Source organism: Mandrillus leucophaeus, unplaced genomic scaffold (genome assembly GCF_000951045.1).
Source record: "Mandrillus leucophaeus isolate KB7577 unplaced genomic scaffold, Mleu.le_1.0 Scaffold177, whole genome shotgun sequence".
Lineage (NCBI taxonomy): Eukaryota > Metazoa > Chordata > Mammalia > Primates > Cercopithecidae > Mandrillus > Mandrillus leucophaeus.
In genome coordinates, this window is record NW_012101776.1 from 1,620,976 (window position 1) to 1,632,569 (window position 11,594).

The 11,594-nt window shown below is 47.6% G+C and overlaps 1 protein-coding gene across 1 annotated transcript; it reads left to right on the top strand.

Moving 5' to 3' along the window:
- The first annotated feature begins 4,590 nt into the window (after positions 1 to 4,590).
- FAM84B (family with sequence similarity 84, member B) lies at positions 4,591 to 8,619 on the top strand. Its single transcript, XM_011977282.1, has 2 exons — positions 4,591 to 5,024; positions 5,569 to 8,619. Exon 2 carries the CDS (start codon positions 5,665 to 5,667, stop codon positions 6,595 to 6,597), a length of 933 nt encoding a protein of 310 aa, XP_011832672.1. The 5' UTR covers positions 4,591 to 5,024; positions 5,569 to 5,664; the 3' UTR covers positions 6,598 to 8,619.
- Positions 8,620 to 11,594: the final 2,975 nt, after the last annotated feature.

Consider the following 11,594-nt stretch of genomic DNA (forward strand, 5'->3'; position numbering starts at 1 on the left):
GGTGTGGAGGAAGCTGTTTCCCAGCCAACTCGCTCAACTCTTTGCTGCTGCCATGAGCCTGGGGCCCAGCCTAGGGAACAGGCAGAGTTCCAGATTGCCTAATCAGATAATTCTGTCCTCATGCTCCTGTTTTGTACTTTCTTGGAGCAAGCCATTTAAACTGAGATCTCTACCACATCTGCAGAGTCAGGGCCAATGCTTTGTCAGGTAGAAACGTCAATTCTCAATTATTCCCCACTGGTCTAGACAAGAGTACTGTGAGAGTGACTAACTGGCATTCAACGCAACTTGTTTTTGTTGAGTGCCTCCTCCGAAGAGGTGTGTGGGATGTGACACTTGGGTCACGGTTGGGGGGATGAAGCTGCAGTATGGCTGAGAATTCAAATCCAACTAATATTTCTTTTTCGAACTGCTGCTCTTGAGGAAGGCATTTTCCCAGCCTGTCCTTTGCTTTCCTCCAGCCTCCATCTGCCTGGGATGCCTTTCCTCCCACAGCCCAGGCCTCTGTGGGACCTGCTTCCTTTCTCACTCCTGCAGTCCATTTCCTGTAGGGCAGCTGCCTGGATGCCCTTAAACCCAAAGGCTCACCCACCTTTCTACCTGCATCTCCTATCATAGCTACACTCACTCACTGTGCTCTGGTCACAACTGTGGTCTTTTCTTTTTCCTAAACACTTCCAGTCTTTTCCCCCTCTAACCTTTGCTCTTGTTCTTCCCTCTGGAGGTAATATTAAGGCTGGCTCCTCATCCTTCAAGTCTCTGCTCAATTCTATTTCCTCAGGAGTCCTTCCCTGACCATCTTAACCCAACTAGGCCACTCCTGTCACCCTCTCCTTACTAATAGCTATTCAATCCCATTTCCCTATGTTATCTTCTTCATGACCCTGCTCTCTCTCTCTCAGATATTTCCATTGATCCATTTACTTATTTATTATTTGCCTCCTTCCATCAACATGTAAACGCCATAAGAGCAGGGACGTTTTTTGCTACATCCACAACTGTATCCTTGGAGTCTGATAAACCCAGACACTCAAATATTTGTTAAATATTGTAGAATCTGTTGGACTCTATTTAAAACAAAGAAGTTAAAATCATGGGCCTGGGTGGTCACAGTGGCTCATGCCTCTAATACCAGCACTTTGGGAGCCCGAAGCGGGAAGATCACCTGAGGTCAGGAGTTCAAAACCATCCAGGCCAACATGGCGAAACCCCATCTCTACTAAACTTATTAAAAAAATTAGCCCAGTGTGGTGGCGCCCAAGTAGCTGTAGTCCCAGCTACTTGGGAGGCTGAGGCATGAGAATCGCTTGAACCAGGGAGGCGGAGGTCGCAATGAGCCAAGATCACGCCACTGGACTCCAGCCTGGGCGACAGAGTGAGACTCCATCTCAAACAAACAAACAAAATGAAAAGCATGGGCCTGGAAGTAAAGTGGTCTTGTGTGATCTTTCCTTCCACCAGCTGGGAGAAGCTGTGGCCTCTCTAACCTTTCTTCTCCTTTATAAAAGAATCAAGAGCTCACTCCATGGGAGTTATTATTAATTTCAGAGTTATGTTTCCCCCATGAGCTCAAGACCCTGTTGGCAGGCACTTTGTCATTAATCTCTGTATCCACTGTGCCTTGAAACATCACCTTACTGCCTCAGCATCCTCTATTTCTTATTACAGGACATGTCACAGTGTCCCAAAGAGTCTATGTATTTCTGTCTCCTCCAATATGGTGACTACCTGGGGACATGAACATCTAAGAAACCTAGCACGGTGCCCATTGTAGAATTGGATGCACAGCGATTAAGACTAGCAGGCACCTAGTATGTCTTCATGAAATGTATTTTGAACCAAGTCCTCTTTAGAAAAGACATGAATAAGTATATTAATTAGAATATGAATTTTAATACCTGAATTAGAGAATAATACCAGATAGTATATGATCATGTGCTGAGTTACACATATTCAGGTAATAAAAAGTGTAGTACAGATATTGGATGGCAAAGGTGGCCAACAGAGAGCTTCCTGGACCAGGCAAGGGACCTGGGTAGGTGAGGTATAGGGGATGGGAACTGGATCCAACTGGAGATTATATTTCACCTACAAGGTAACTACCACTTCTCTCCAGCAATTTGTTGCCATCCTGGAACATGGGTCTGATTGTCTCATATCTTTATTTTATTTTATTTAGAGATAGAGTCTTACTCTGTCGCCCAGACTGGAGTGCAGTGGCGCGATCTCGGCTCACTGCAACCTCTGCCTCCCGGGTTCAAGTGATTCTCCTGCCTCAGCCTCCCAAACAGCTGGAATTACAGGCGTGCCCCACCACGCCTGGCTACTAATTTTGTATTTTCAGTAGAGATGGGGTTCACCATGTTGGCCAGGCTGGTCTCGAACTCCTGACCTCAAGAGATCCACCCGCTTTGGCCTCCCAAAGTGCTGGGATTCCAGGCGTGAGTCACCACGCCCAGTTAAGTCCCATATCTTTATAAATTTTTCAAATGAAACTGGAAATGTGAATATTTTAATGATATCTCCCAAGTTTTCAAATTGTTGACAACAAGCTTAAATTTATTAAACAACTATTTGAGATGAACAAAGCATGTTTGAGAGTCATGTTGTAATCTCTGACCAAGTATTCTAGGTGACAAGATGGATGTTGAACCCTCAACAGGCATTAATGGAAGAATCTACACTAGAGGCCAGTTATCAAAAGGCAACATTTCTTCACTCACTCACTCACTTACTGCCCCATAAAACCAGGAAGCAATTATTGACCTATGGCCAAATTTTCCCCTAAGGCATCCATCAAGCATTTATTGAGTACCCACTCAGTTTCAGGCATTCAGATATAAATTGGATCAGGGCTTGTTCCCTCTGAGACTTTATAGTTGGTCAGTTCAAGATATGTTGTTGAGTCACTATTGTGCACCTGAGAACAGCTCATCGAGACAAAAGGAGACACACCTAGACAGCCAGGCATTGCTTCCTCACCCACCAGATCTCTGACCTAGAGTGGCGGCAGCAAACTGTCAAACTACTGTGTCCTCTCAGCTCAATTCTTCCATTCCCAGCCATCCCAGTAGCACCTAGGAACAAAGTGGCCTCCCAGATCAGACAGTAGCAGAGGTCTCCCAATCTGATGAACATGGGATGACCAGCCATAATCTCTACAAGCCTAACTCTTGTCTATAATATGGTGATCATATGATGGCAACAAATATCACTCAGATAACAGCAGCCCCCACACCATTTGCTATCAAAAGGACTGGGGTGTGGTGGACTCATTCAGTCACACGTGCCTGAGGCCAGCCAGTCGGAAATTATTGAAACAGAATCTCACAGCACACAGTCTCATGTTGATCTAACTTATACTGTGATCTCAGACTTGCTGAAGGACTAATTTCTATCACAGCCCTGCCAATATTGATTGCGTGGACTCAAAATTACATAAGTAGATTGACTTTTATTTTTTTCTCTCAAACTGGAAAGGATCACAGCAGTGCTAGTATATTCCTGTTTCCACTGGCTGGTTATACACGCTGGAAAAAATTAGTTAAAAGAAAGCAACGGAAGACAGAGTTCAGGTCTTGAATGGCATTCTTAAGTCCCCCACAGATAAGTTTGGGTGCTTGCAGTTGTGCCTAAACTTGTTTATTGTAAACAGAGCTGTCAATCTTCCACCCCCACCCGACCCATTATTTTAAAAATATAAACAACAACAACAACAAAACCACTTTGGTAGCCTACATTTAGGTAAAAGAAACGAAACCAGTGGGGAGGTGGAAGTGTCCTTTTGTGGTGGAGGTTAGTAGGCAGTACTGGTCTCCTGTCACTTCCCTAAGTCAACAGGAAGGAAATATATGCACCAGGGGCCTCTGCTAATTTGTTTCTAATTTAAGGACAATTAGGCAATTCCTACATCCCCCTAACCGCACCCCCCACCAAAAAAAAAAAAAAAAAGCAGTCAGAGCTGCACGCTTTCTCTCACCATCCAACGAACTGGTACCCCTCCGGAAATACCAGAGGTTATGAACTTTGTCCTAACTTCCAGGGACATCTAATAAATAGAGCGGTGGTCTTGGGACCCAGTCAGTGAATAAGTCTTCGTTCTGTGTTATACTGTTTCCTTTCTGTGATTTTCTTTTCTACCCCAAAGTTTCCCACTACTAACTCTGAAAATACCTTTAAGATAAAGCACTCTTCGAGCTGTCCTAGTGAAGAATCCTTTCTTGTGACCTTTAGGGCAAGAAATATGTTCCAGGAAAGAAAAGAAACGACTGTTCCTCCGTCTCCAGATACTCTGGGAAAAAAGAGGTGAAAGGGAAAAGGCGCAAACACCAAACTCTCCTTCCCTTTCTCATTTCCACACTGGCAAGTCGTGTTTGCCTTCTAACTTCTCCCGGAAAGCAAGCGGAGCTCACAGCGCCAACCCTAGCCAGCGGGTGGATTATTTACCGGGGGATTTAAACCCGCTCCGGCGCGGGGGCGTGGCCAGGCGGAGCCCCGCGGCCTGAGTGGGCGGGGCGGGGGGCGGGGATCCCGGCGGCTCGGCGCAATGTGAAAAAGACCCGAGCTCGGGGAGTGAGCGCCTGTCTCTTTAAATGCCACGGGCTGCACTCCCGCCCGGGAGCCGGGAGCCGGATCTACAATCCCGTCCCTCCCGCTCCGGTGCTTGTTGCTCGCCCGGCCCGAGCGGGAGCTGTTGCCGCCCGGCTGCGAGGCTGCAGTCTTCTCCTTCCGCGCGCCCCACCTCCCCTGAGAGCTGGCTGAGGAGGTGCAGCAGCCCCAGCTGGCGGGAGGAGGCGCGGTGTGAACAGGGATTGCCCCCCGCCTTCAAGTATCGGGGCGCTACGCAGCCGCTGGGGAAAGACATGCCCCCAGTCTACCCGCTGCGCTGCCCTCTGCCCAGCCTCGCTGCCGCCCGCGCCGGGAGAGGAGGGACTGCGGAGCCTACACCTTCAAACTCGCCCTAGAAGTCTTGGGGCGCGGCAGGGAGCCCTTCCCCAGGCCCCACGGCCTCCACCTCCCCGCGGGTGAGTTTGCGCAGGTAACCCGAGCCTGAGGGCGGGCGCGGGGGAAGGGCGGGAGAGCCGGGAGGAGGTAGCGCTGCAGGTGAGCCAGGTAGGGTGACTCACCTGCCCAGGTCGCGCTCTGAGATCCTCGCTTGTTTCTCTGGGGATGGATGCGTTGGTGGGGAGGAGGCGTCCCAGGGGCTAGTTAGGGCCCGAGGGTGGGAGGGGAAGTTAGCAGAGGAGGGGGGATTGGAGTAAAGTTTCTCTTTCCTTCCCTCTTCCTGTCCAAGCTTGGCAGGTAGGGCGCAGGCGGAAGCTGTAGAAGCTGCTGATGCAATGGGTTTTGCCAGGGCTAGGCGAAGGGCTGGGGACAGGGAGAACTGGAGTTGCCCAGTCTCCTGTGACCGTGACCTTAGAGGTGGAGAAACGAGGGAAAGCTCGCTACATCCGAAACTCCCCCTAAAATGGCTCCAGGTGCTGAGCCCCCACCGGTTCTTTTTCGGAATAAAACGCCCTTTTCACGGAGGGGCTCCTACATGGCTTTCTTGCCTTCCTCTCCCAACAGGTGGCTTCAGCCCCTGTCCGGGGACCTGTGCAAATGACCCTAGAGGTGGTTTCGCTTTCTCCCCTCGCGGCGGTGTGAACGTGTGTCCGCAGCGTGATGGGCAACCAGGTGGAGAAATTGACCCACCTAAGTTACAAGGAAGTTCCCACGGCCGACCCGACTGGCGTGGACCGGGACGACGGGCCCCGCATTGGGGTCTCCTACATTTTCTCCAATGACGATGAGGACATGGAGCCGCAGCCGCCGCCTCAGGGGCCAGATGGCGGCGGCTTGCCCGACGGTGGGGACGGGCCGCCGCCGCCCCAGCCGCAGCCCTACGATCCGCGGCTGCACGAAGTGGAATGCTCCGTGTTCTACCGGGATGAATGCATCTACCAGAAGAGCTTCGCGCCGGGCTCGGCGGTGCTGAGTACCTACACACCCGAGAACCTGCTCAACAAGTGCAAGCCGGGCGACCTGGTGGAGTTCGTGTCGCAGGCTCAATACCCGCACTGGGCGGTATATGTGGGTAACTTCCAGGTGGTGCACCTGCACCGGCTGGAGGTGATTAACAGCTTCCTGACTGACGCCAGCCAGGGCCGTCGCGGCCGCGTGGTCAACGATCTGTACCGCTACAAGCCGCTAAGCCCCAGCGCTGTAGTGCGCAACGCTCTGGCGCACGTGGGCGCCAAGGAGCGCGAGCTGAGCTGGCGCAACTCAGAGAGTTTCGCCGCCTGGTGCCGCTACGGCAAGCGCGAGTTCAAGATCGGCGGCGAACTGCGCATAGGCAAGCAGCCCTACCGGCTGCAGATTCAGCTGTCGGCGCAGCGCAGCCACACGCTAGAGTTCCAGAGTCTAGAGGACCTGATCATGGAGAAGCGACGCAACGACCAGATCGGGCGCGGGGCCGTGCTTCAGGAGCTCGCCATGCACCTGCACCCAGCGGAGCCGGAGGAGGGCGACGGCAACCTGGCGCGGACTACGCCGCCTCCCCGGCGCCCCCCTGCGCCCAGCTCCGAGGAGGAGGACGGAGAGGCGGTGGCACACTGATGGGCGAGCTGAGCGCAGAGCTGCGAAGGGGAACTGTTTGCAGTAGCAGCCGCTGCCCCCTTTCTCCCTCTCTTCCTCCCTCTTTTGCCACCGTCTGGGCCCCATCTGGGATTCCTGGGCCCTTTGGAAAAGAGTTGGTGAAATGCGCAGCCGGCTGTGGACGGGGGAGGAGGAAGGGGACAGAGGGAGCAGGTAGGAAACGCTTTAGTTGGGGGTGGGGGGCGTCTCTCTCTGGCCCCCTAAGTGTGTCTTCCTCTCCGCGGTGAGGCAAACTGTGGACTTGCCTGGCTATTAAACCTTGGTAGATCTGGGTTTATAATCGGCCATTCTTAAGCACGTGGGGTTGGGGAAAAGTTCGGAGTACCCATTACTGCCATTGCTTCCTATCCTGGGCTTGGAAGAATCCTGTTACAAAGGCCAGAGTGGGTTTGTGGAGTCGCCACCGAGGTACCAGCACGAAAGCTGCTTATCTGCTTTGGCGGAGCTGAGCTGTATGTGGGATCCAGCGGGGCTGGGGTGATTTATTTTATGGGATTCCTGGAGCGCAGGGCTGGTGAATCCATGACAGGGTCTGGGAGCAGCAGACCAAAACCACAGCAGTCTCCTATTAAGTGTAACAAATAGTTAAGCAAACTCGGGCTACAAAGACTTTGCTACCTCCCTCCTCCACAACCCCCAAGTAATTAGTCTTCTGGAGCTGGCTCTTAGCTGAGGCTCCTGCTACCTCCTGCTCCACCCGCCCCTTCCTAGGTTACAAGTAAATCATTGTCAAGGGCCAGCCAGGAGAAGATTTCAATTAAGGTTCTGTTCTGCTGCCTTTGTTTCTCCCCTGCTGTTGTAGGCACTTACAGCTGCGTTGTTATGAAAGGAGGGAATAGCCCTTTGTGTCTTTGATCTAATTAAACCTGCTCGGCTGTGTTCATCCGCAGGGCAGGCCACAGATAGGGTTGGCTGTGCCACTCCATAAAGTATCTATTGTGGAAGCAGCCAAAAAGGACTGCCCTGGCAGGAATTGGTTAATCTCTCCTTCCACTCCCTTTCCTGAATAGTGAAGGGAGCCCTTTTAAAACAAGGCTTTGGTGGTAATCCTGTAATTTTTTTTTTTTCTTCCCCCATCCCTTCACTGGCCCATCCATCTCACCCTCACTTTTGTTCTGGTGGTGGGTAAAAAATCTTAGGCTGAACACATATTTCAATGGTAAGAGACTACTTTTGCTATCCACACTTGATGCGATTTAATTCAAGGTGCAAAGTCTTGTACTGCAGCTGTCTCCTTGTTGCTTGGAGAACACCTCCTTCGGAGCCCTTTGTTAAATAAGAGGGCCAACGCTGATCATAGATGCCATCTGGTTAGTCAGCACCGAATCTGACTTTGGTGACAGTCCTAAAGCACAGTTGGTGATTGTGAGATGTTAGCGGCAGGCTGAGCAGATACTACTCGGTTTTGCTTAGTATGAGATACTACTATTTGCTTAGTATGATTTTTTTTTCCAGCCTGTCTCAAACTCTTGTGAGATCTTCAATGATACGTGCCCTGAGTTGCAGCATAGCTTCTCTGCTGCCTATTGCCATTGCTGCCTCAAAAGTTGAGTGAATTTTGAGGTGTCTTTTTTTTTTTTTCCCTCTCTCGGGAGTCATTATCAACTACTCTGTACAAGTCATTTTGTGATATGATTCTTAACAGTTGGAATAGAATCATAGTTGAGTGGTCCACAGCCATGGCTATCCTCAGGCCTGTTGCCTGGAGATCTCTAAGTTAAGGCAACAAGACTTAAAGGATTTTCTAGTATAGGTGTTTCACACATGGATGTTGAGGCCATAGTCTTTAATAGCTTGGATCTTTGTAGCACCTCAATATGAAAGGGCATTAGCTACGTTCCCTATTTTTAGAGTGATCACCAAACAGATCTTGCCACTTTGATTGTTAAAAATGAACCACATTCTAGCCCTGGTCTGGGACTGTGGAGGGAGATGAATTTCTTGTTGGAAATGTAAATCTAGTGTCCATATTTAATACTCTCACAGCTTTGTGTTCTCTTCGCTCATGGAATAGAACAAGATAAACATGGGTTAAGACATTTAGGAGAACCTGCTATATCTAACCGATTTGGATTTTCTTTCGTGCTTAACACAGTAGTGAAAATAGAAGGTAGGCCGGGGGCAGTGGCTCATGCCGGTAATCCCAGCACTTTGGGAGGCGAGGTGGGTGGATCACCTGAAGTCAGGAGTTCGAGACCAGCCTGACCAACATGGTGACACCCTGTCCCTTCCACAAATACAGAAAATTAGCTAGGCGTGCTGAGCAGGCGCCTGTAATCCCTGCTACTTGGGAGCCTGAGGCAGGAGAATTGCTTGAATCTGGGAGGCAGAGGTTGCAGTCAGCCAAGATGGCACCACTGCACTCCAGCCTGGGCAACAGAGCGAGTAGTAATGACCACTGTGTAGACAAGTGAGAGGGAAGAATAGAATGGCACTGTCCAGCTCTGGGCTAGCCAGATCATTTTTCAACTCCCCCACCCGTCTCCTTCCTCTGTCCCAGAATGGCAAGTGATGTATGGTCGGTTACACTGAAGTACAGCAGTGACTGTTATAAGCAAACTGCTCTAAGAGATCTCAGCTTGAAGGAAGAGCTACAAAATCCACATCAGTAGTAGCATATTGAAAACCTCTAGAGAAGAGGTTTTCAATAAAAGGCTTGGAAATGAACTAGAATAGGCAATAGATCTCTTCAGATGCCGCTTTCCCATGTAATGCAAGCGTTTCTACAGAATGCCAGAGGTGTGAAATATGTGACACTTAAGAACAGTGATTTTTATTGGGAATTTTCTTAGGGTTATAACACTTAAAGCAACAACCAATTAGTAACAGCCACAGGAAAGGGGAATGAATCAACTCTTGGTTCTTTCCTCAACACGGCAGTGTTGTGGATAAGTGCGTTTGTAATGCCCTGGCAATGGCTACATTTGACACTAGAAAAAAAACATATTTAATAATTTTTGTTTCTCCTTAGGAATAAGACTTTAGAACTGTTTTGTACTGTGAATTACGGATGCTCTTTGAAGGAAAGAAATATCGATTCTAATGTTCTTCAGAAGCTGGCAGGGATAAGCAGGACATCGACTGGAACGTATGCTAAATGAAAGCAGACAAATTTCTATTTTCTTACTTGAGCAAATATTTTATTGAAACGCTTCTGTATGTCAAAGGAGTCCACAACTTCAGCTACACAACTTTTTGTATTGAAAGAACTCATAGTTTTTGTAGCTTTTATTTCACATTTAATTTAAAATGACTTTTAGCACTAAAATGCCTAGAAGATTTTACTCCAGACCTATAAGGAAATGTTTAGTTTTTATGAAAAATGACAAGTCAGTGGTTAAACTTCTCATGTCTTTGGTGCTTTGGCCCTAATAGCACTGGACAACACTACGACCACATGGAAACATATTTTTGGAAGCAAAACTTTAATTTTATATAACGTATGCTATGGAGAGCTAAGAAAATTTAAGGACTACTTGTTTTCTATTTTTTTTTTCTTAATAAAATGGAATCCACTGTGTTGAAGACTTAATATCATGTGCTTGTCTAACCATTTTTTGTTTTATAAATTAGAATAAAATCTAGTTGTGATTATGGTCATCAAATGAATTTGTTTGGAAAGCTACATCTTATTTGTGAAATGTTTTTTTAAATCAGAGTAACTAGAAACTGATTCAGCTTTTCGTTAAGCTTTGTTCTTGGCTGTAATACTTGTGACTCATGAAGAATTATGTTGACAAACAGGATAAATTCTACATGCATTTTATTTCCGAGTGAGTCGTATAAACTTTATTTTTGTTGAAGGTTGTATGTTAAATCAATGTTACATTCTTATATCACTTCTTGAGAAGGAAGTTCTGATTTGAAATTGTATCATTTCCTTCAAAATGAAGGGCAGTGCTTAAATAAAAGATTGATGATATCTTTTAAGCCATTTCCTCTTCACTATGTCTTATTAAAATAAAACCTGTCAAGTTCTTTTGAAAAAGTGCTATGAGGGTTTCCAATAAACTGTCTATTAGAGTTCACTGGATTTATTTTTTTTTACTTGAATACCCCTTTTCTGACATTTTTGGTCCAAATTCAAGCTACTCAGTTTACTATAATTTCTCTGAGAATATTAGTGTGCATCACCTTTGTACTGCACAGTAAACATTTTGTTGAATTCATTTAGTGACTGAAAACCTTGCATCTACTTTGTGAAAATCACTTATTGCTAAACTATCAGTGTTCATGAAAAATGTCTTATGAACATAAATTTCCAATACATACTGATTTTTCAGAATCCATGCAAAAATTGCTGGAAGCCACACTCATGGAATCTACATAGGGGAGTCTAGTAACCCACCGGGAATCTGTGTTGCATTTTAAGTGGCTTCAGAATTCCAGATGAAGGGAACGTATTTGCCACATAATTACAGAAAATGGGTGAACACAGTTGCATGGCACTGTTGGCATGATAAGGGATGCAGGTGCCAGTGGTTGGTAAGAGGACAGATGTGGCATCAGACTGGTTCATGGGATGCCACTGCTGCACTCCCTAGGCCAGCACCTGAAGCCACCACCACAATCCTGTGATGTTCAAATGCCTGGGCTTTTAAACAGGCTCCTGTGAGAATTTTAAATAGGAAAAAAGTTGAATGAAGGTTATAGGGAGCCCAAGCAGCAATGAGGCCATTTATCCCTAAAGTGGAAGTCTGATGTATCATGGTTCTCACTGCATGAGAAAGCCAGGGAAGGGGTGCTTAACACACAATGTGCATTTATTCTTGGGTGATGTTGATGGAAGCTGTGGTTCCTATTTCTCCTAAGTGGACTGAGCTTGCTTAATGTAGGAAAATGACATGTTTGCGACTTCCGAAATGAACAGGCCCAGGATATGTGCAGAAAAGCGTTTATTTCCTTTTACTGAGTTTTCTGGGGAAACTAGTCATTAAACAAATGGCAATTTTATCTGC